The sequence below is a fragment of the Schistocerca cancellata genome, chromosome 9 (assembly GCF_023864275.1).
Source record: "Schistocerca cancellata isolate TAMUIC-IGC-003103 chromosome 9, iqSchCanc2.1, whole genome shotgun sequence".
Lineage (NCBI taxonomy): Eukaryota > Metazoa > Arthropoda > Insecta > Orthoptera > Acrididae > Schistocerca > Schistocerca cancellata.
Window position 1 is genome coordinate 483,505,646 of NC_064634.1, and position 24,610 is coordinate 483,530,255.

A 24,610-nucleotide genomic window follows, 5' to 3' on the forward strand; every position below is an offset into this window, starting at 1 on the left:
TCCTCGCCGATACCCCAGGAGCAACAGTGTCCCTAATTTGCTGAGAAGTGGCGGTGCGGTCCCCTACGGCACTGCGTAGGATCCTACGGTCTTGGCGTGCATCCGTGCGTCGCTGCGGTCCGGTCCCAGGTCGACGGGCACGTGCACCTTCCGCCGACCACTGGCGACAACATCGATGTACTGTGGAGACCTCACGCCCCACGTGTTGGGCAATTCGGCGGTACGTCCACCCGGCCTCCCGCATGCCCACTGTACGCCCTCGCTCAAAGTCCGTCAACTGCACATACGGTTCACGTCCACGCTGTCGCGGCATGCTACCAGTGTTAAAGACTGCGATGGAGCTCCGTATGCCACGGCAAACTGACTGACACTGACGGCGGCGGTGCACAAATGCTGCGCAGCTAGCGCCATTCGACGGCCAACACCGCGGTTCCTGGTGTGTCTGCTGTGCCGTGCGTGTGATCATTGCTTGTACAGCCCTCTCGCAGTGTCCGGAGCAAATATGGTGGGTCTGACACACCGGTGTCAATGTGTTCTTTTTTCCATTTGTAGGAGTGTATTTTGTACAGTCAATGATGACTATGATGTCTTTTAAGAAATATTATATGACTGTGAATCCCAACCATGAGAAGTTATACAGGCTTTATTAATTGGGGTATGGTATTGCTTCCAAATAAAGTGCTCTCCCACACAAATATGGCTACATTGAATATAGATGCTCATCACTATGGTGTGTATTAACAGCACTCGTCGCCAGCGCTGTAAGCTCATAATAAGCTCACCCTTCTCACCCAATTTGGAAAGTGATTTAGCTAAGGAACGCGATATTGAGCCGTTATTTCCAACACCCTCATGCCGCCGCTAGATATCTCTCGCGCTAACAAACAGTATTTGCAACGCATTCTACTCGTAACGCTGTAGACAGCGTAACAGATGTTTTGAAATATATCCACGGGGTTATAGGCGGGGCACGATAATGATTGACTGAAAATGATCACATATAGTAGATGGTGTGCTATGTGAGAAATCACTTAAAAATTGCAACGCTAGTTTGTAGTCGTAAGAAATGAAGAAAATCCTATGAACAATGCAATGGCTTTTCAGATCTACAGTGTTACGTTTTCTGGTAACAGCACTGTCTGCGAATTGGAATCAATCCCATTAAACCACACACTTGCGTTAGATGCTGTGGAGATGTGTTTTAATGATTACAGCCACTAGTGAATCATATTTGTGGTACCCTCATACTTCAAAGTGAGTCATCCGTTTTGAAACTATCGGCTAAGGACCCCATACAGTAAAATTACAGGATGGTTTTAGACAGTCTCTCTGCGTCTTGTAAATATTCCTCTGTCTATGACCTTCCTTTCCTGTATCTTTGTCCATGTGATCGTTCCACTTTAAGCTGGAACTGTGCGGAAGTTAGAGGGTGCTGTGTCTACCACCTTCTGAATCCCATGGAGAAGCTGGGTGAGCTGATTCGATCAGACAGAACCGTGTTTTGAACACTGGATGGAAAATGGAACATGTTGTCATAGCTCTGTGAACCATTTACAATGCGTAAGGCTAGCGACAAACGAAGCTTCATCCTGCAACACAAGGTAGTAGAACAGACAGTGCAAGCAATTACCGTGTTTTGTTACTGGGAAAATTAGAAAGATTTCACATCATATGGGAACTGCATTTCGGTGCATCTCCAAACTGCATATAGATACTGTAGTCTGAAAAAGCTCTGCATCTCTCAGGGTGCATTCATGTTTGTCACCCAAACATTCTCGACCTCTTCGTTATTCTGTTCCAGCCATCAGGGAAAAACTACGAACTATACGTACTTTATTAACGTCACACGGTTGAGAACTCGATAAGATATTACCACGTCCCTCTCTTCCGATATACCGAAAAAAATACCGTCTGCGTGATGACATCGAACATATGTGACGATCCTATGAAATATGCAGGTATTGATCCATTGGAGGATGTGCCCAGTGATCCAAGTCACTTGCGCGGACAAGTGTAAAGTTTCATTGCCCGTACTGTAGGAGGATCATATCCCAGAGAATATCAATCACAAGAGAGGGTTCCTGCATTTTTCTTACGTAAGCAGTTCGATACATCGTGTTTCTGCTGCATCAAATCCAAGCAGTATACAACTATAGCTCGTATCACCACCATACGTTTTGTTTTTCCGACACAACTTCGAGGTCTGTGTCAGGTGCTAAGCTGACATTAACACGTCCTTTGTCTATCACAGAAAGCTGGACATAGCATGGTTTAAACTAAGCTGCTCCCACAACATACAGAATGGTTGAAATAGGAGACAGAGGCAGTGTTTCTCATTGACAAAAATGTACAGAACATCACAACATAAGGAAACTGGAAGAGTTCGTGGCATTGTTGAGCGTTTCCAAACAGCTGTCTGAAGGTGATGATCTCTACATTTCACCTCATCGTCCACAGTAATGGGGTAGTATATGTTTCGGTGTTCCGTGTTTTGAAGAGACCCGGAGGATTGATTCCTTATATTGGCGGTGCATATTGCATCCAGGTATATACTCGCTGTTTCTGTGTCATAGGTGATAGTCATCCTGAACTCAGAATCGTATGACATATAGTGCATTACTACATATGGAGAAAGGGGGTACTCCGCAGGACTTAAACCCATAGAGCACGGATAGTATACACCATCAACTGTCACTCTCATCGGTGTAAGAATTGAATGATTTTCATACATCCAGACGACCATGCACGTACCCCCACGCCTACACGTTTTTTGTTGTATTTTAATAATTATACGTATTTTTCATCAATTTTCGTAATTTTACCAGGTTTTCCGTAAGTTTTATCTTTGTATCGATACTAAACAAGAAATGATCCAACAGACTCTGGAGCTTTTGCAATTAATGTTCCAACGTGCTAATCTAGAGAAAGAACACTATTATTTCGCAAAGTTAAGTATGTAACTATTGCATGCTAACATGGGTTCTTGTAGATTGCAGGTGAAATGAGGGGGTGAGAAAATTCCTGTATGTGCTGCATTTTCTCTGAAACTCTTTGGTATTGGACAAACAACATTAAACATCATTCCAAAAGGAATTGCAGCTGAGATTGGACTAACAGATAAAAGAGGGGATGATCAGAAGATTGCAAGGTATGAAACTAAAAGAAAGTGTGTGGTAGAATTCTTATCAAAATAGAAAGACACTAAAAGTCGTTACAGTAGGAACAAAAGCCAAAGACTATATCTCTCCTGTGAATTAAATACAAACAAGCTTTTAAAATTATACAACTGCTCAGCAGCAACTGATTTCAAAGTTAAAAAAATCATTGTTCACCAGAACTAACAGTTCCAAATCCAATTTGGGTTTTGGCTCCTCTGCCAGTGATAGATACAGCTATTGCCTTAGAACGCGACATGAAATTCAAAGTGCTGTAGATACAAATCAAAAGAAGAATTTAATTACTGAACTTCGTACTCGCAGGCTAAAAGCCCGAGGTTTTCATTAATTAACGAAGCCATCATCACATTGCAGCCTCTGCCAAAACTGAATATTGGAGAGGCATATTGCGCCCGACAAATAGCATATTATAGCTTCTGTGTAACAAATAAAGAAACCACACACCCTGTTTTCTATATATGGAATGAAGCTCAAGCTCGAACAGGGCTACAAGCATTTGCATCAGCCATCACAGATTTTCTTTATAAAACATCCTTTGACCTGACTATCACATCTCTCAGACTATTTGCTGCTGGGTGTGGTGGCCAGAATAAAAATCAACATCTGAATCATGCTATTGAATTCTGGTTACTGAAAAGTTCTCCATTACATATAAGGGATGTGTAGCTATATTTTCCAGTTCGAGGGCATTCCTTTTTCCCTGCAGACAGGGTCTTTGGACGAGTGCAGAGAATACTGTTCCAAATTCCTGAAATTTTGAATCCAGAGAAATATGTACAGAGCTATAATAAACCGGGGAATTGCGCGTGACTGGAAAACAATGGAAGCTTAAAAAATATAAAGAACTCTCAAGTAATGTAAAAAGATAGATGGTGTCAGTGAAATAAAAAGAATAATGACTTGTAATTAATAGATTTCAGCTATCAGACGTCCTTTTGAAATTTTATTGAGTATTATGAACTGTGAATGAAGCCCGACCAACAGGCATTACATGCATTGATCAAAAATGATAGTGCATTGAGAATGGCTAGTTTCTAGCTGAAATCTAGATCTGCCAATAAAATTTCAAAAGGGCGACTGATAGCTGAAATCTATTATTTACAAGTCAATATAACAGTCGCTGCGTGCAACAGCCTCTGAATGGAGGGTAACCTGAAAAAGCATAATTTTTAAAAACTCAAAACTGAAGAGAGTCAGTGATGAGGATACAAAATTTAAAATAGAAATTCATTATTACTTCGACGACCCTTGTAAATAATTCATAAAATTGGCATTACGTGGCTATAAGATGCTACTGAAAGATCTACACTAGTGTTGTCAAACAGGATAAAGGAAGAGAAAAGGGAAGGTGTAAATGAACTGCTGACTTTAAGATTCGGCACGCTACGGAAAGAAGAAGAAGAATTTAACTTTTATTCACGGGCTTCAGAGGTTCCCTGCAGCAGCTTCACTCGAGAAGATATCGAATGTGATTGTTTTCGAGATGGGCAAAAATTAGTTAATTCTGCCTGTAACAAATTATTGTGTTGAAAAGTTTTATATCTAATTTAAGGCTTTGCAGCATTCCTTCAAGTAAATATTAATGTTACATTGTTCTAAGTTTTATAATTAATTTAAAGCAATTGAGAATTACAGCAAGTTAATAATTATTTTCTGGTATTAAAGCTCCTGTAAATTAATGAAGCTTTAATACTGAAAACTCATCAAGACGTGTAATGTCCTAGGTTGTTGTTGTGGTCATCAGTCCTGAGACTGGTTTGATGCAGCTCTCCATGCCACTCTATCCTCTGCAAAATTCTTCATCTCCCAGTACCTACTGCAACCTACGTCCTTCTGTATCTGTTTAGTGTATTCATCTCTTGGTCTCCCTCTACGATTTTACCCTCCACGCTGCCCTACAATACCAAATTGGTGATCCCTTGATGCCTCAGAAAATGTCATACCAACCGATCCCTTCTTCTGGTCAAGTTGTGCCACAAACTTATCTTCTCCCCAATCCTGTTCAATACCTCCTCATTAGTTATAAGATCTACCCATCTAATCTTCAGCAATGTTCTGTAGCACCACATTTCGAAAGCTTCTATTCTCTTCTTGTCCAAACTAGTTATCGTCCATGTTTCACTTCCATACATGGCTACACTCCATATATATACTTTCAGAAACGACTTCCTGAAACTTAAATCTATTCTCGATGTTAACAAATTTCTCTTCTTCAGAAACGCTTTCCTTGCCATTTCCAGTCTACATTTTATATCCCCTCTACTTCGACCATCATCAGGTATTTTGCTCCCCAAATAGCAAAACTCCTTTACTACTTTAAGTGTCTCATTTCCTAATATAATTCACTCAGCATCGCCCGACTTAATTCGGCTACATTCCATTATCCTCGTTTTGCTTTTGTTGATGTTCATCTTATATCCTCCTTTCAAGACACTATCCATTCCGTTCAACTGCTCTTCCAAGTCCTTTGCTGTCTCAGACAGAATTACAATGTCATCGGCGAAACTCAAAGTTTTTATTTCTTCTCCATGGATTTTAATACCTACTCCGAATTTTTCTTTTGTTTTCTTCTCTGCTTGTTCAATATACAGATTGAATAACATCGGGGAGAGGCTACAACCCTGTCTCACTCCCTTCCCAACCACTGCTTCCCTTTCATGTCGCTCGACTCTTATAACTGCCATCTGGTTTCTGTACAAACTGTAAATAGCCCTTTGCTCCCTATATTTTACCACTTCAACCTTCAGAATTTGAAAGAGAATTTTCCAGTCAACATAGTCAAAAGCTTTCTCTAAGTCTACAAATGCTAGAAACGTAGGTTTTCCATTCCTTAATCTAGCTTCTGAGAAAAGTCGAAAGGGTCAGTATTGCCTCACGTGTTCCAATATTTCTACGGAATCCAAACTGATCTTCCCAGAGGTGGGCTTCTACCAGTTTTTCCATTCGTCTGTAAAGAATACGCGTTAGTATTTTGCATCCGTGACTTATTAAACTGATTGATCGGTAATTTTCACATCTGTCAGCACCTGTTTTCTTTGGGATTGGAACTATTATATTCTTCTTGAAGTCTGAGGGTATTTCGCCTGTCTCATACATCTTGCTCACCAGATACTCTCAAGGCCGTCAGTAGTTCTAATGGAATGTTGTCTACTCCCGAAGCCTTGTTTCGACTCAGGTCTTTCAGTGCTCTATCATATTCTTCACGCAGTATCATATCTCCCATTTCATCTTCATCTACATCCTCTTCCATTTCCATAATATTGTCCTCAAGTACATTGCCCTTGTATAGACTCTCTATATACTCCCTCCACCTTTCTGCTTTCCCTTCTTTGCTTAGAATTGGGTTTCCATCTGAGCTCTTGATATTCATGCAAGTGGTTCTCTTTTCTCCAAAGGTCTCTTTAATTTTCCTGTAGGCAGTATCTATCTTACCCCTAGTGAGAGAAGCCTCTACTTCCTTACATTTGTCCTCTAGCCATCCCTGCTTAGCCATTTTGCACTTCCTGTAATCTCATTTTTGAGACGTTTGAATCCCTTTTTGCCTGCTTCATTTACTGTATTTTTTATTTTCTCCTTTCATCAATTAAATTCAATATTTCTTCTGTTACCCAACGATTTCTTCTAGCCCTCGTCTTTTTACCTACTTGATCCCCGCCCGGAGATCCGAATGGGGGACTAATTTACCTCCGCAATATTTTACCCAAGAGGACGCCATCATCATTTAACCATACAGTAGAGCTGCATGCCCTCGGGGAAAATTATGGCTGTAGTTTCCCCTTGCTTTCAGCCGTTCGCAGTACCAGCACAGCAAGGCCGTTTTGGTTAGTGTTACAAGGCCAGATCAGTCAATCATCCAGACTGTTGCCCCTGAAACTAGTGAAAATGCTGCTGCTCCTCTTCAGGAACCACACGTTTGTCTGGCCTCTCAACAGATACCCCTCCATTGTGGTTGCACCTACGGTACGGCTATCTGTATCGCTGAGGCACGCAAGCCTCCCCACCAACGGCAAGGTCCATGGTTCTTGGGGGTTTCTTCCTAGGTAACTGATCAAAACATATATTGTCCATAACATAAAGTGATTTTCTAGTCATCCTAATCAAATTTTGATATATTGCAAAGTGGGAACGAATTCAATATCCCAACACCAAATTAACTGCGAAAACAGCATTATGTCCATTGTATAGGTTGGATCAGTTTCTCGCTTGTTCTGAAAAATTTAAATTAACGGACATTACACGTATTGATTAGCTGCTCCTCAAATTCTGTTTTTAGTATAGGAAATAACCATCAGCAGAGAGGGGGTGCAAAAACTATGTTCCTCAGCCGAAATACTATAAATTCTGTAAGGTTTTATTACGATTTGCCCTGCTCCTCTTTGTGGATGGCGCCACAAAGAATTCTCGCATTCGTGGGATAAAGTCGGAGATTCAGAGCTCTAGCATTCAGCCGTTTATTTGGAAACGAGATACCCCTTCGCTGAACCTACAGGTTAAGAACCTGAGCAAATCTCTATATGGCCTCTCTCTATGCATCTCGTGCCTCTTCCTCTGTCTTTAACGAAACCCTCTCTACAATACGGTCTCCTGTTTAATTTGAAACTGACCAGAAGTAGGACGTTATTATGCCTGCTACGTTAGACGTCTCGTGAAGGAACAGAACGAGCTGAGTTCCACTTAATCAATACACTTCGATATTTTGCTTTCGCAAAGAGTATAACGTGTTCCAAACTTGCGTCACCAGTCCAGTTACACACGATCTCTTTAGATGCTTGAATGTTAAGAAGTTTAGAACTCCTTGTTGGTGTATAGCAGATATGAACCTGGTACATGTAAAAGTATGTGGTGATACAACTGATGGGTAAGAAGAAGAATGAACATTTGAGTTATACATGATGGAGCTCCAGATGGAAGGAGTTTGAAGAATTTTACCTAAATTACTTTCGCTATCAATTCCGGTCAATTGTTCTAGCCTTTAGGTTCCATACAAAGAAGATAATGGGAAAAGAGAAATAATCGTAGAACGTAAACAGAAACGCATAGTGGCGGTGTCTGATGTGTGAAATTACCCACCATGAGCCACTAACTCCGTGAAAAGAACACTTCCTACACACATAACATTTGTCAAGCAACTGTATACGCAAGGAAAGCACTACCTCACAAACATTTGTCACTAACTTAGAATCACTGCAGTTATGAAACTGAAGACACGATTTATGTCTAAGACGTGGCAGAGAGCTGGAGTACTTCGCATACATCATCGTTCGTCTAGAGAAGGGTGCTGAAATACACAGATCAAAAACAGTTTTGCATCACCCCGGTTCCCAGAACTCCTGAAGATAGACGTTGACTGAGGACATTGTATCACAGACACAGTCCCTTTGACTGTTCAGAGATGTCACTAAACCAGCCGAAAGATGTAAACAACCATCTACGAGCAGCGCCTATTAGACGGAGGGGGTCCGACAGCTGATCAGTTCCAGTCATTCCACCAGGAAGGTGGTACACGGCTCGTGTTGTTTGTAGACGGTCAGTACCGTGGTTCTATCGCGTCCACATTGTTACTTTGTCCCACGAAGGGCTCTCAATAAGGGAAGTGTCCAGGCGTCTCGGAGTGAACCAAATAGATGTTGTTCAGACATGGAGGAGATACAGAGAGACAGGAACTGTGGATGACATGCCTCGCTCAGGCCGCCTAAGGGCTACTACTGCAGTGGATGACCGCTACCTACGGATTATGGCTCGGAGGAACCCTGACAGCAACGCTCTTCGTGCAGCCACAGGACTTTGTGTGACAACTCAAATTGCGCACAGTAGGATGCATGATGTGCAACTTCACTTCCGAAGTCCATGGAGTGGTCCATCTTTGCAAACACGACACCATGCACTGTAGTACAGATGGGTCCGACAACATGCCTAATGTACCGCTCAGGATTGGCATCACGTTCTCTTCACTGATAAGTGTCGCGTATGCCTTCAACCAGACAATCGTCGGAGACGTGTTTGGAAGCAACCCGGTCAGGCTGAACGCCTTAGACACACTGTCCAGCGAGTGCAGCAAGGTTGCGGTTCCATGATGTTTTGAGGTGGTATTATGTGGGGCAGACGTACGCCGCTGGTGGTCGTGAAAGGTGTCGTAACGGCAGTACGATACGTGAATGTCATCCTCCGACAGATAGTGCAACCGTATCGGCAGCATATTGGTGAGGCATTCGTCTTCATGGACGACAATTCTTGCCCCCATCGCGCACATCTTGTGAATGATTTCCTTCAGGATAACGACATCGCTCGACTAGAGTGGCCAGCATGTTCTCCAGACATGAACCCTATCGAACATGCCTAGGATAGATTGAAATGATCTGTTTATGGACGACGTGACCCACCAACCACTCTGAGGGATCTCCGCCGAATCGCCGTTGAGGAGTGGGACAATCTGGAAAAACAGTGCCTTGATGAACTTGTGGATAGTATGGCACGACGAATACATCAATTCAAGAGGACGTGCTACTGGTGTACAGCAATATGGACCACCACCTCTGAAGGTCTCGCTGTATGGTGGTACAACATGTAATGTGTGGTTTTCATGAGCAATAAAAGGGACGGAAATGATGTTTATGTTGATCTCTATTCCAATTTTCTCTACAGGTTCCGAAACTCTCTAAACCTAGGTGATGCAAAACTTTTTTGTTGTGTGTATATTTTCCATCGACGAACATGATTCATCACACATACATTGGAAGCCATCTGCTTATTGTGGTATGGAGAAGTTTCCTATTAAATATTGCAGGTATATGGCGCTTTAAGTCACAGAACAAGCAGTTGCATACAAATCGAAGGCAAGTTGTACCACACAGCTGTTGCATTCCGAGAGAATAAAAATGCATGATAAATGACCTACTCTTTCTTGAATGCATTATCAATCCGCCATTAAATCATACCTCTTTATAACTCATCTGAACTAATTACTACATCTATTTCTTATCATCCTTTTATGCACATCCATGTCAGTTGACAGGCAGGTGGTCTCTTTTCCACCAAAGATTCAAAGACAGCAGTCCACTTGTATGTATCACTATTACCTCAGCAGCCATACAGAAAATGTTGTTAACAACCATGCAGCAACTGTTCTTTAAAGTATTTGTTAGCTGACACCGCACGGGTGTGCCGCGCGGGATTAGCCGAGCGGTCTGGGGCGCTGCAGTCATGGACTGTGTGGCTGGTCCCGGCGGAGGTTCGAGTCCTCCCTCGGGCATGGGTGTGGGACCACCCAACCGCATGGTTGTGATTGGTAGAGAGTACATAGAAGCACAGTGTAAATACTGTTTGTTGGAGTTTAAAACACCTAAAGGCTTGCACTGAGTTAAACACATGATCCATTCTGTAGTTGTATGCTGCAGTCCCTCAGCTTGACCTATGGATGCATTATAATTATTTATAAGGCAGTTGCCAGTAACTTTGGGATCACACCTGGCCTTGTGATCCGACATATATAAATTTATTAGTCTACATTTGGTGGTCATCCACGTTAAACCATCTACTCCAGTCATCTTATTGCTGACGACGAAAAATGGCTGTTTCCCTGGTTCCCGGTGCTTCCATGTCAACTTTTTCTTGCATTTCTCTTACTGTCACATACTCGTCCATGTACAAGAATGTTCCTTCACCAAGCAGACATGCAAGTACTCCTTCATTTTACTCAATCTCCCCACATTTTGGAGTATTTTCTCTCAATTTACCCTCTCCGACAATTTTCGTAATTTTACTGGTTTTGTTTACTGATTTTATGTCAATTCTGCTCACGTGGTCATGACCACTTCTCACAACATATTCCAAAACTGATTGTAAGTGTAGTGCAGTTGTCAAAATCTAGCGGAACTGCGGTGTTTTTCTGTGTGTAAGTGTGCCTGTATCGGTTTCATGCAAAGGGGATGAAAGATTTTACGTGGAAAATCGTGTCCAGTTATAAAAAAGACATACTCGTAGATACTTATATTTCATTGCGAGATTCCTCCAAGACCCACAGCTGTGAAAAGGAGATGTTTCGGGTACATTGCTCGTTCTCGAATGTCACCAGGTAAGGACTGCAATCGTAATATTTAACTGTAATTACAGTGATAAATATGTGGCTGGTTTCCTAGGACGACTCTGCCGGCTGTCTGGGTGCGTGGCGGAGGTAGTCGGTGACTGGAACGATTACCGGCTTAAGGCTATCGCGAGCAGTGGGTACAAAGAAAAGTTCTCGCTGGAGAGCTAGTCGCTTCTTGCTCATAGTTGCGTGGACAAGTCTTGGCGGCGGCCCTCGCGACGACCTCTGGGTAGCTGAATACTGAACTAATACTCAGTATGCGCCAGGCTGTCTCCGCGGTGTCGTGTGTTACATGTATTCTCCGTGGAAAATTGAGTGATGTAATACCGACCACTGCCAAGTCTTGGTGCTGGATACATTGATAATGCCCGAAACCCTACGACTCCAGTCATCCCCGGATGCCCTCCTTGGCTGGGGTGGTGACTACGAGTGTGGCTGCGATCATGGCAGCAGTTTTCTCCGGCCTATGCATCATCATTTTATGCAGCACTGCTTCCAATCGGGCTGTCGAAATCCCGATTGGTCAGTTTATTGTTTCCAATAGTGGTACTGCGAGCACACACATCAATCTGACTCCTCCACAGAATTTTGCAGACATAGCATTCAGCTGAGCTAAAATTTGTAATTCTGAGCTATCCCGAACGTACTAGACTTCCTACCAAACGATGTAACTGTGCAAGTATAAACCAAAAGGACGCAACGGGAAAAAAATCCAGTTGCGGGATCGAGTTCCATCAAATATATCAGTCCTAATATTCACCAATAGGACGCAAGAGAAAACGGTCCTACACAGGGGGTATGAACTTAATCAATTTGTCAATCAGTTTGATAGAATGATGGAATATTTCCAAGAGATCCACAGCTGGGACGACAAAAGAGGGGTTAGTGTGGCACACGACAGACGCTCGCAGTAGCCACTTGGGATAGAGAGAGAGACAGAGAGAGAGAGAGGGGGGGGGGGGAGGGAGGGAGAGAGAGGGAGAGAGAAAGTTCCGACAGGACTTTCTCACGTATCAGTATCAAAGAGTTGTCGCCATCTGATGTTTTGCTCAGGGTCGCGAGATCAAAGGAGGCCGACATCCAGTTCGTGGTCTGTGATATTTAGTATCGTGATCTGTAATTAGGACACTGGGTGTATTTAGACCTCCATGGTCGCGCCCAGACGACACACACACGCATGGGGGACCCTAAACTGCGGCTACTATACCACACTTCATTTCTTTCCTCTCATGTGGTAACAAAAATGTGTTTCATTCAATGTTTTTTTTTCTTACATACGTTCTTAAAAATGTTTCTACAAATTTTCATTCTCCTATGATCACTCGTTTCCCATGCGGGCCCTCTCAAGTAACAAAAGCTTATTTACGCCCAACTTGTACTTCTCGGCAAGCTGCAAGACACCTCTGTATTCCTCAGATTTAACTGGAGAACCATTTCATAAAGTTTGTCCTCAGACAAAGTCAACGTAACTGAGGGTTCGTGAATGACGAAACCATGACAGATAAGTTCTGACAATGATACTGTGCAGTGAACTGCATGATTATGTTCAGTGGAGCGTTCAAAGAATTTGGATTCTCTTTAGTCGCTTTTATGTCGTCTCTGTGTTTCTATAGAGCTGTACCATGGGATGCAAGGAGAGGATGTTGTTTGGTGCCGGTATCCTCGTTCTCTTTTGCTGTTGAAGTAGAAGTCCCCTATGTCCACTGTAAAGTCTCTGTACTAAACGCTAAGTCTGCGGCTCCGTCTCGGTGACACGCCGAATGTCTCATGACGTGCAGGCTCGAACTAACTAGCTAACTGGAACCAACTAACTGACTAAACTGGTCCCTCGGTCCGCGGGGGTGATCCTAAATACTGGCGACTGACACGGCGTTGGCGGCCTGTTTCCAGCGAGTTTTGTCGTTGGCCTCTATCGATACTCTCGTAACCACTGGCCCCAGCGTACGCCGGAACAATTTCTACTGTGGAATAATGGCTTCTCAGTATCAGCAGTCTCCATGTTAGACATGCACAGCTTTTTTTACGTGGGATCGGATGACCAAAACTAGAGCTTGTGTGACACCGACCATTGTAACATTCTGTACAGAAAGACCTCTGTACAAATACCTGCGTTGTGTGCTGCTCCTTTCGCACGCCACAGTTAGACTACTGTTTGGTGCAATGACAAGACAAATCCTGAATGAGATTTTCACTCTGCAGCGGAGTGTGCGCTGATATGAAACTCCGTGGCAGATTAAAACTGTGTGCCGGACCGAGACTCGAACTCTGGATCTTTGCCTTTCGCGGGCATGTGCTCTACCAACTTTTTTTATTTTTTATTTTTTTTTGCTCTACAACCTTTATTTATTTATTTATTTGTTCCATAAGAGATAGTTGACTGACGAAGTAAACCTATACAAGTAAACAAAATCCCTTCTTTTGCGGTGGTGGAAGGAAAATAGTTCCGCTTCATTCTTCCGTCATTGTGCGGGAGCGATTCTTATAGGAGAGCCAGGCATACTTCATCCTGCTGGTGTCTCATGTTTGCGTCAGCAATCTAAAATGGTTCAAATGGCTCTGAGCACTATGGGACTTAACATCTGTGGTCATCAGTCCCCTAGAACTGAGAACTACTTAAACCTAACTAACCTAAGGACATCACACACATCCATGCCCGAGGCAGGATTCGAACCTGCGACCGTAGCAGTCGCGCGGTTCCGGACTGCGCGCCTAGAACCGCTAGACCACCGCGGCCGGCGTCAGCAATCTAATTGTGCTTCTACACTGGGGCAAAGAGGAAACGAAATAGCCACCTTCTTGGCGAAAAATGAATGAGAAACTTAATAAATAATTTCATAAAGAAAAAAAGGGGACCTGAGATTGAACAAAATATCGCTTGATCGTTCTTCATATCTGTCGCTATGACAATGTTCGGTTCAAGAAATTTGCGTAATTTTCTTTGTATTTCATTTGTCATTCGAGCTTTTGATGTTCTGTCATCAAGTACATCCGATAATCTGCTTTACTCTTTGTCATAGCCGTTGAGATGTAATGGACTGTCAGTCCGTAGAGCCAGTTGGCTGACCTTCTTTTAGTGTTAGGATATGGCACGTCATCAGGCAGAAGGACGTGTGTCGGTGTAATCGTGTTAGGTGACGTGCGGAGCACATGGGCTACTTTTTGCCTGAAGAGATTCCACACGTCTTTCACGTCTTCACAAACGAAGCGATGTTCGTCAGTATCGATGACAGTGCAGCTGGAACAGTTTGGTGTACGTGCCAGATGTATGGCGTGCAATTTGGAGTTGGTGGGGATTTTTCTATTGACTGCGGAGTACCACGTCGATCGCACATTGGATGGTAGATGGGGGTCAGATATGTTTTCCCAAATGTTTTTCCAATCATAATGTCGAAACTTGTTTTCTATTCGATTGCGCAGTTTTCCCTCCAGCAAGGTGCTGTAAACCTCCTTAACCTGATATGTGTCCTTCTCCGGTATTCTATGGCGTACACAGCTGTATCCCACAAGAAAATGTTTATAGTGGTACAGCTCGTGGGAGATGGGATGCACATCGATTGGTGGATCTCTGCTGACTGGGGTGACTTCACGTAAGAGGTGAGCCACTAAGGTCCGCGGTGATCGTTGCCACTGTTTTATGAGTTTTGCTAACGTATAGCGCTTGCGCTTTAAGGTAGATGTCTGTCAGATGTATCCCGCCATTGCGTGTCGGTAGCGTCAAGGTATCATATGAAACCTTAAATATCTGACCTCTGCTGACAAAATAACCAAGCGCTGCTTGCATTTGGTGTGCTATGGTTCGTGGCAGAGGCAGCACTTGAGCAACATAGTTGACTTTGGAAGTTATGTAGGTATTGGCTAGTTGCACTTCTTTTATCGTATTTAAATTACGCAAGCTGTGTTGTTGTATGTTGCCCGTAATGTGGCAAGTAAATTACTATAATTGAAAGCGGCCGTGCGGCGGATATTACTCGTATATTCTATTCCAAGGCATTTTATTTTCTCTACAGTGTTGATAGGTCCAGCGGCTCTGATCTCTATACCCCGACCAAGATTCATAATACCAGAGTTATTCAAAAACGGTTCAAATGGCTCTGAGCACTATGGGACTCAACTGCTGAGGTCATTAGTCCCCTAGAACTTAGAACTATTTAAACCTAACTAACCTAAGGACATCACAAACATCCATGCCCGAGGCAGGATTCGAACCTGCGACCGTAGCGGTCTTGCGGTTACAGACTGCAGCGCCTTTAACCGCATGGCCACTTCGGCCGGCACCAGAGTTATTGCGGTTGAGTTTAGCTCCTGGCGCCAGTTCGTAGGTCGCCACAAGTTCAAGTACTGCGTCCGCCTCGCTTTTGTCAGTCACAAGTACCCCTACATCGTCCGCGTAGGCTTGACATATGATGTATATATGGAGTCCACGGAGTTCCCGAGTCAGGGATATTAAGAGAGGTTCAAGCGCAATCCCGAGAAGCGTCATGGATATGGGGAAACCTTGTCTTACCGAACTCTGAATATTGATCGGGCGACTGAGTTGTCCGTTGACACTGATTCTTGACGTGCTATTCGTCAGTATGTTTTTCACGGAGGCTATAATTTTCTGTGGGAAGTGCACGGATGTCATAACCGGAACAGGTACGAACGATTAACTTTATCAAAAGCTTTTTCAAAGTCAAGCGACATCAGAGCACAGCGAATGTTGCAGGCTTCCGATATCGCTATAATGTCTCTGTAGTCGTATAAGGTCTGAAATATCGTTCTATCCCTTACCACACTTGTCTGGTACGCTCCTGTCACTGTACGAATAACTGAATTGAACCTTTGCATCATGATGCGGGCGAAGATTTTATAATCACTATTGAGAAGTGTTATGGTTTTGCCTACTGGAGTTTTGGGGACTAAGACCACTGTACCTTCACAGTATTCCTTCGGAAGGTCAGTTTCGGCATTATTTCATTGCAGACGAGTATCAATTTAGCAATTATCTGTTCGCGAAAAGTTTGATAAAATTCAGCGGGTAGCCCATCTGGTCCAGGTGATTTATTCTTTGGGCTCCTCGAGATAGCATCTTCGACGTCTTCGTCCGTTATTCTCGCTACGAGCACATCAGCTTCTTCTGGAGTGAGTCGCTCTGTCGTACTAGCAGTAAGAGCTTGCTGCGCTGTTTCATCTGTTTATGTATTTACCAGCAATTCACTAAAGTGTCGATGGATCTCGTCTCATTTTGCAGCTTTATCTGTCAAAAGTCTCCCGTCTGTAGTTTTGAGTTCCGTCAGAATTTTCCGTTTTTGTCTTTTATTCTCTTGGAGGATGAGGTACATCGATGTTGTCTCGTCTCGTGTACCGTTCTGCAAATTCGTTCGTATTTTACAGCCTTCGAGATGGTGTCTCTGCAGAGTGAGCAATTTTGCTTTTATTCTGTTGATCTGCCCATGATTTGTTATGACTGTAGCACCCCGAACGCACAAGTCTCTCAGACGCTGAAGTAAAAGTCTAATGTCCGCTTCCGCCAGGCGACTTTTTCACAGGAGTAAGTTTTCATTGTCTTTATTATTGCGGGCTTCGCGCCGTACCGTACCTGTGGAACTTCGTTTCACATTCTGCCCAAGTAGTGCGGAAGGCTGCGTGACATCCAGGATCCGAAAGATGAGCAACGTTTAGCTTCCACTGACCTCTCGCCCTGTAAGTTCCTTGTTTTTCTAAGTTTATCGCACATATGTACGCGGTATGATCAGAGAAAATAGTGGACCATAGCTCTGACTGTAAAACGTGTCTCCTTAAATTGGATGTTGCGTAAATCCTGTCGATACGACTGGCAGAATGGCTGGTGATATGGGTGAAACCTAGCTTATCACCGTGTTTTAGTTCCCACGTATCAAGCAGGTGGAAGTCTCTGACGATGTTCTCTAGCTCCAGAGATTTGTTAAAATTTGGCGTCTGATCTTTGGGACTCAGCACGCAATTAAAGTCACCCGCAAATATTGTTTGTTCAAATCGCACCGCGAAAAGGGGGGCGATGTCCTCCTTGAAAAATTGGGCCCTGCGGCGCTTGTTTCCGGTTCCTGACGGGTCATATATGTTGATAAACCTGGTGTTGTTTATCGTGACAGCGAGACCTCTACTGTTCGGCAGTTTCGCCACGTCTGTAAGTAGGATCCCCTCTTTAGTCATAATCGCTGTGCCGAGGCTATTGTCCAGCCAGGATTGATGATGTCGTCCAAACGGATAGCCGTTACTTCTTGCAGCATTAAGATGTCAACATCAGCGGCGTACAGAAAATCTTGGAGATTCCTCAGATTGAGGGTGCCGCTAATTTTATTTATGTTCAAGGTCGCAATTATGTACGCCTGCAAGGACGTCATGTCGACTATACCGTGTCAGGTGGGATACTGTTTGCCAGGTGAGGTGGATGTTTGCTCTACTTAGAAGAAGTCGGCATCATCATCTGTTGCACGAGCGTCTTTGATGGTGCTTTGTTGCCGAGTGGACACATCTTGTCGACGGTCGGATGCCGTCCGTCCTGAATGTTGTGGTATGTCAGCCATCTCTGCATCATGGCTTTACTCCTCCATGTCATCCGCCCAATCTCGCGTGCACATAACTTCCCGCGTGTCCGTGTTTGGTACACGTGGAGGGTCCGTCGGACTAGTTGTACCGTCGGGAATGGGGATTCCACGGTCGGGTTCAGTGTCCTCATTTCGGGTCTTCTTTTTTGTTGTTCGATCTTCCAGAGGAATTGCCTGTGTCGTCTGCGCCAATTCTTGGCCTATCTGTTTCGCCTTTTCACGCAGGATTGGCGCGTTTTCTGTTGCTCCTTGACGCGCTATTCGACGTTTCTTCCGTTTCTTTGGTGAAACAGTTGTAGGCTGTTTGTCATTATCCTCCGACGTTGCAACCGTATCCTCTTTGTGTTGCCCGACTTCTTCGAGTGGTTTACACATGCTTTCTTCTGCCCTCTTAGCCTGGTCTGGTTCTGCACGCCTGTCAGTTTCCTCGTCTTGTGAGTGTGCTGGACCTGTAGCTTCTGTGCTGCTAGTATCCATTGCTACGTTACCATCGGGAACGTCGGCATAATCAACTGCCGCCTTGTCGAAACACATGTCTGGGGCGACGTCACTGCGAATTGCGGCGGCGTACGTCACGGGTAGCGTGGCCATCTGACTAGGCGGCTCTCGCTCCCCAGTCGGCAGTTGCGTCACACGCCGTTGGACACACTGCGCGCGGACGTGTTGGGTCGAACCACATCCCGAGCAGGTTCTCGGCTGGCCATCGTAAATGATGATCGCTCGATATCCACCAATCCAGAGATACGATGGGATATGTTTCAGCATGTCAATCTTAACTTGCCTGACTCCATTTAATACTGTATACTTGTGCAAGCTAGACCATTTTTCGACGACATTGCTGATAATGGCGCCATAGTCTCTCAGTTTGTTGTTAATTTCCTCGGGCGTTATTTCAAAGGGGAGCTCAAAGATTCGAACCGTCCTTATCCCCATTCCTGCACGCGAAACCGTGACCTGCCCTACGTGTCTGTCTGAATGTTTGAATTTGGCCACCCCACCACATTCTTCTACAAGTTGGTCGCACTTGTCAGAACTGGATAACTTAAGGAACACAGTCGAACTGACAATCGACAGGTGAATTCCAATTAATTCATCCACTTTGATCTGAAAAGTTTCTTCGATAAATGCCTCAACTTCGTAAGACTTCGGTCGTGCGTAGTTCGGATCGAAAATCAACTTCATAGTAACTCGTCGCGTTGTCTGTTCATTATGTCATACTAGAAATGTGATCGTGTACTATATCTAACGCAGAAAACGCACACTCACCACACAGCGCCGGCCGCTCGCAGCGACAACGTAAACACCGCAAACAGCCGCTCCGCACGTCCGCACAGCACGGCCGCCGCCGGCGGAATACCAACTGGGCTACCCAAGCACGACTCACGCCCCGTCCTCAGAGGAGGAGAGGTACTGGCGGAAGTAAAGCTGTGAGGACGGGGCGTGAGTCGTGCTTGGGTAGCTCAGTTGGTAGAGCACTTGCCCGCGAAAGTCAAAGGTCCCGAGTTCGAGTCTCGGTCCGGCACAGTTTTAATCTGCCAGGGAGTTTCAAGACAAATCCTGGACGTATCTGATTCTTGATCCAAACAGACCACGTCGACAAGTCCGTTCCCTGTGTTATTCTGAACCGGTCCCAGGCACGTCTTATTATTGCAAAAATACCATCGAGCAGTTATCAAATCATGCAATGGTAGTAAAAGGTCATTTTCAGTCAGAAACAGACGTCTCTGGTTATTGCAAACAATGGCGTCAATTAGGAACAAAGGAAGTCTATTAGTATGACATAAAAACCACAATTTGAGAAAAATTTTCTGAGCGTGATACGGAAGTGAATCAAAGTGTATGGGAAAACCAGAAAAGAAGAGAATCGAAACGTCCTAGGTGGGATGTCACAGGAGGACACTGAAGCAAGTGGACTGATAAGATAAGAAATGAGGTCCTCAGCTGAATTGATTTGAAATAAAATAACTAACAAATCGACAGGACGATACAACATGTAGTTAAGACTTAAGAGAAGAACTGTAATTGATCCAGGGGACGAGAATTGTGAGAGAAGGTAAAGTACAATACTGGCCATAAAAATTGCTACACCACGAAGATGACGTGCTACAGACGTGAAATTTAACCGACAGGAATAGGATGCTGTGATATACAAATGCTCTTTAATTCTTACAGTCAATATTGTTAAAGAAGACAATTAACATTTTACACGTTTTTCTTTTTCGAGGAAACAATTTTGTCTAGGCTTGGTACAATAATATTCCGAGAGACTGCTAACCTCAAAGAATTCGTCAAATTTTTATTGCCAAGGAATGAACGAGCGATCAGAGCATTTACACAAGGTTGGCGCCGGTGGCGACACCTACAACGTGCTGACATGAGGAAAGTTTCTAACCGATTTCTCATACAAAAAACAGCAGTTGACCTGCGTTGCCTGGTGAAACGTTGTTGTGATGCCTCGTGTAAGGAGGAGAAATTCGTACAATCACGTTTCCGGCTTTGATAAAGGTCAGAATGTAGCCCATCGCGATTGCGGTTTATCGTATCGCGACATTGCTGCTCGCGTTGGTCGAGATCCAATGACTGTTAGTAGAATATGGGATCGGTGGGTTCAGGAGGGTAATACGGAACGCCGTGCTGGATCCCAACGGCCTCGTATCACTAGCAGTCGAGATGACAGGCACCTTATCCGCATGGCTGTAACGGATCGTGCAGCCACGTCTCGATCCCCGAGTCAACAGATGGGGACGTTTGCAAGACAAAAACCATCTGCACGAACAGTTCGACGACGTTTGCCGCAGCATGGGCTATCAGCTCGGAGACCGTGGCTGCAGTTACCCTCGACCAGGCTTGTCCAAACTGTGCCCCTGGGGCGCCAGCGCCCGCGACCGCACGCGGCCAGCGCCCCGGGCGAATTCGTGTGTTGCTGCAGTGGCCGAGCCGTGCCGCTTAGCTGGCCGTGCGGACCGCCCGAACGCCAGCCGATACATATATTTGTTCGCCCGTTTTCCCTTCGGGCAGAGGAAGTCTCACAAGTGCTTCAACTAGAACTGATTGACCTACAGTGCCATATCCGCCCGAAGGACCGCTATCTTATGTGTAAAACTTTGAATGACTTTTACAGCTGTCTTCCACGAGAGAGATATCCTCTTTTGCACAAGCACGCGGCCAAATTTAGCGCATTTCCACGTATATTTGTGACCGCTTTTCTCTCTCTTTTAAAGCTTGCTAAAACTAACAACCGTTCATTCCTTGGCGATAAAAATTTGACGAATTGTTTGAGGTTAGCAGTCTCACGGAATATTATTGTACCAAGCCTAGACAAAATTGTTTCCGCGAAAAAGAAAAACGTGTAAAATGTTAATTGTCTTCTTTAACAATATTAACTGTAAGAATTAAAGAGCTTTATACCCTTAATTCTATTTTAATAAGTTTTCCAACTTGGTCAGTTAAAATTGTAAGTAGGCTGTTTATGTTTCCTCTATGTAAGTAGGCTGTTTATGTTTCCTTTATGTAAGTAGGCTGTTTATGTTTCCTTTATGTAAGTAGGCTGTTTATGTTTTCTTATTGGCAACGCTACGTAGCGCTCTGTATGAAAATCACTGGCTGTGTGCTGTGTGCAGTCTGTGGCTAGTTTGCATTGTTGTCTGCCACTGTATTGTTGGGCAGCTGGATGTTAACAGCGCATAGCGTTGGGCAGTTAGAGGTGAGCCGCCAGCAGTGGTGGATGTGTGGAAGGAAATGGCGGAGTTTTGAAATTACATATATTATGACTTTTGATGATATTAAGGTAAATACAGTGTTTGTTCTCTATCAAAATCATTTGCTATGTATGCCTATCAGTAGTTAGTGCCTTCCGTAGTTTGAATCTTTTATTTAGCTGGCAGTAGTGGCGCTCGCTGTATTGCAGTAGTTCGAGTAACGAAGATTTTTGGTGAGGTAAGTGATTTGTGAAACGTATAGGTTAATGTTAGTCAGGGCCATTCTTTTGTAGGGATCTTTGAAAGTCAGATTGCGTTGCGCTAAATAATATTGTGTGTCAGGTTAAGCACAGTCATGTATAATTTGTTCTAAGGGGACGTTTCAAAATTATTACGTACAAAACAGCAAACTAAGGATCCGATTTCTAAACTGTGAAATGGGATACAAAAAATTGTAGCACGAAGTATAACAAAAAATACTTACTTGTAACTACAAACAGTAAGAGTGAGACTCTATATCCCTTACACAAAATGAATTCTAAAACAGAATATTTTGTTTACGTTAGATCTGACCGCGGGGCAGTCCAGCGCAGAGCAGTGCTGTGCGGTCTCACTCGCTCTGCAGCGCTCTCTCTCTCTCTCTCTCTCTCTCTCTCTCTCTCTCTCTCTCGTATGGCTACACTAGCGACACACGGTCGCGGACGGGGCGCTGAACTACACTGTCTTGCCCCGCCGGGCGCAATTCTTCGATGAGCCTGCCCTTGACGCTGCATCACAGACAGGAGCGCCTGCGATGGTGTACTCAACGACGAACCTGGGTGTACGAATGGCAAAACGTCATTTTTTCGGATGAATCCAGGTTCTATTTACAGCATCATGATGGTCGCATCCGTCTTTGCCGACATCGCGGTGAACGCACATTGGAATCCCGTATTCGTCATCGCCGTACTGGCGTATCACCCGGCGTGATGGTATGGGCTGCCATTGGTTACACGTCTCGGTCACCTCTTGTTCGCATTGACGGCACTCTGACCAGTGGACGTTACATTTCAGATGTGTTACGACCCGTCGCTCTACCCTTCATTCGATCCCTGCGAAACCCTACAAGTTAGCAGGATAATGCACGACCGCATGTTGCAGGTTCTGTATGGACCTTTCTGGATACAGAAAATGTTCGACTGCTGCCCTGGCCAGCACATTCTCCAGAACTCTCACCAACTGAAAACGTCTAGTCAATGGTGGCCGAGCAACAGGCTCGTTACAGTACGCCAGTCACTACTCTTGATGAACTGTGGTATCGTGTTGAAGCTGCATGGGCAGCTGGCAGCTGTACCTATACAAGCCATCTAAGCTCTGTTTGACTCAATGCCCAGGCGTATCAAGGCCGTTATTACGGCCAGAGGTGCCTGTTCTCGGTACTGATTTCTCAGGATCTATGCACCCAAATTGCGTGAAAATGTGATCATATGTCGACTCTAGTATAATATATTTGTCCAATGAATACCAGTTTATCATCTGCGTTTCTGCTTGGTGTAGCAATTTTAATGGCCAGTAGTCTATTTGTGTCCCAGTGACATGACGCATTATCATCAATAAAATTCCATCGTTGTTTCGCAACATGACGTCCATGAATGGCTGCAAATGATCTCCGCGTAGCTAAAAATAACCACATTCAGTCATCGCTTCAGTTGGACCAGTGGATCCAGTCCATTCCATGTAAACACAGTCCACACTTTAATGCAGCCACCACTAGCTTGCACAGTGCTTTGTTGACAACTTGGGTCCGTGGCGTCGTGGGGACCCTACCATCAGCTCTTACCGACTCACCTCAACAGGCCACTGTATTCCAGTCATCTAGGGTCCAACCAATATGGTCACGAGCCCAGGAGAGGCACTGCCGGCGATGTCGTTAGCAAAGGCAGTCGTGTCGATCATCTACTGCCATAACCTAGCAACACCAAATTTTGCCTCACTGTCGTGACAGATACGTTTGTCGTACGTGCCAGATTGGTTTCAGCGGTTATTTTACGCATTGTTGCTTACCTGTTTGCGCTGGCCGGCCGAGGTGGCCGAGTGGTTGTAGGCGCTACAGTCTGGAACCGCGCAACCGCTACGGTCGCAGGTTCGAATCTGGCCTCGGGCATGGATGTGTGTGATGTCCTTAGGTTAGTTACGTTTAAGTATCCATAAGTTCTAGGCAACTGATGACCTCAGATGTTAAATCCCATAGTGCTCAGAGCCATTGAACCAATTTGTTAGCGCTGACAACCCTATGCTAAACGCCGTTGCTCTCGGTCGTTAAGTCAAGGCCGTCGGCCACTGCGCTGTCTGTGGTGAGAGGCGATGCCTAAAATTTGGTATTCTCATCACACTATTGACACTGTGCATCTCGGAATACTGAAGTTTCCAATGATTTCTGAAATGGAATCTTCCATGTGTCTAGCTCTAAAGTCTGGTAATTCCCCTCATGTGGCCATAATCACTTTGGAGACCCTTTCACACGATTCACCTGACTACAAAAGAGAGCTCCAGCAATGCTCTGCCTTTTATACCTTGTATACGCGATACTATCACCACCTGTATATGTGCATATCGCTTTCCCATACATTTTTTACCTCAGTGTGTAATTTAGTAATTATTTCTTTAAACTGGCGGTGAGAGGTATTTGGCTGCTTGTCCCCAGAGCCTGCAGAGTTAGAGCGCCGCGTGGAGTCTTCACTGGAGCAGCTGGAGGAGCAAGTGGGTAGGCTGGCCGTGTCGCGTCTGGCGGCCTTCCTCACCGCCACCGAGTTCGGCCTCTGCGAGACGGAGCTGCTGGAGCTGCTGATGCCCACCACGGGCGGAGCGCTCAGCCTCGCCGCGGGCCACTTCAGCTTCAGCTCCATGTGTGCTGTGCGACGGCGCATGGGTGAGTAGCAGCGAGGCCACCGTGTCGCCAGCGTTGCCTGTTCAGCGCTTGGGTAGGGCACAGCGGAACTAGTGCCTGCGTACCTGCTGTTAGCCGGACAGAGTTGAATGAGGTACATGGAATGGCGTAGCTGTGACTAGCAGTTCAGATTCAAATGGGGCACAGAACTGGTAGTAACC

General features: G+C 44.8%; 1 protein-coding gene across 1 annotated transcript in view; it reads left to right on the plus strand.

The window, feature by feature from the left end:
• Positions 1 to 24,610, plus strand: part of LOC126101511 (uncharacterized) — a 936,969-nt gene that overhangs the window by 583,858 nt on the left and 328,501 nt on the right. Inside the window, exon 10 of the mRNA XM_049912155.1 lies at positions 24,207 to 24,431. Within this exon, the coding sequence (XP_049768112.1) occupies positions 24,207 to 24,431 (225 nt within the window). The remainder of the gene's footprint in view (positions 1 to 24,206; positions 24,432 to 24,610) is intronic.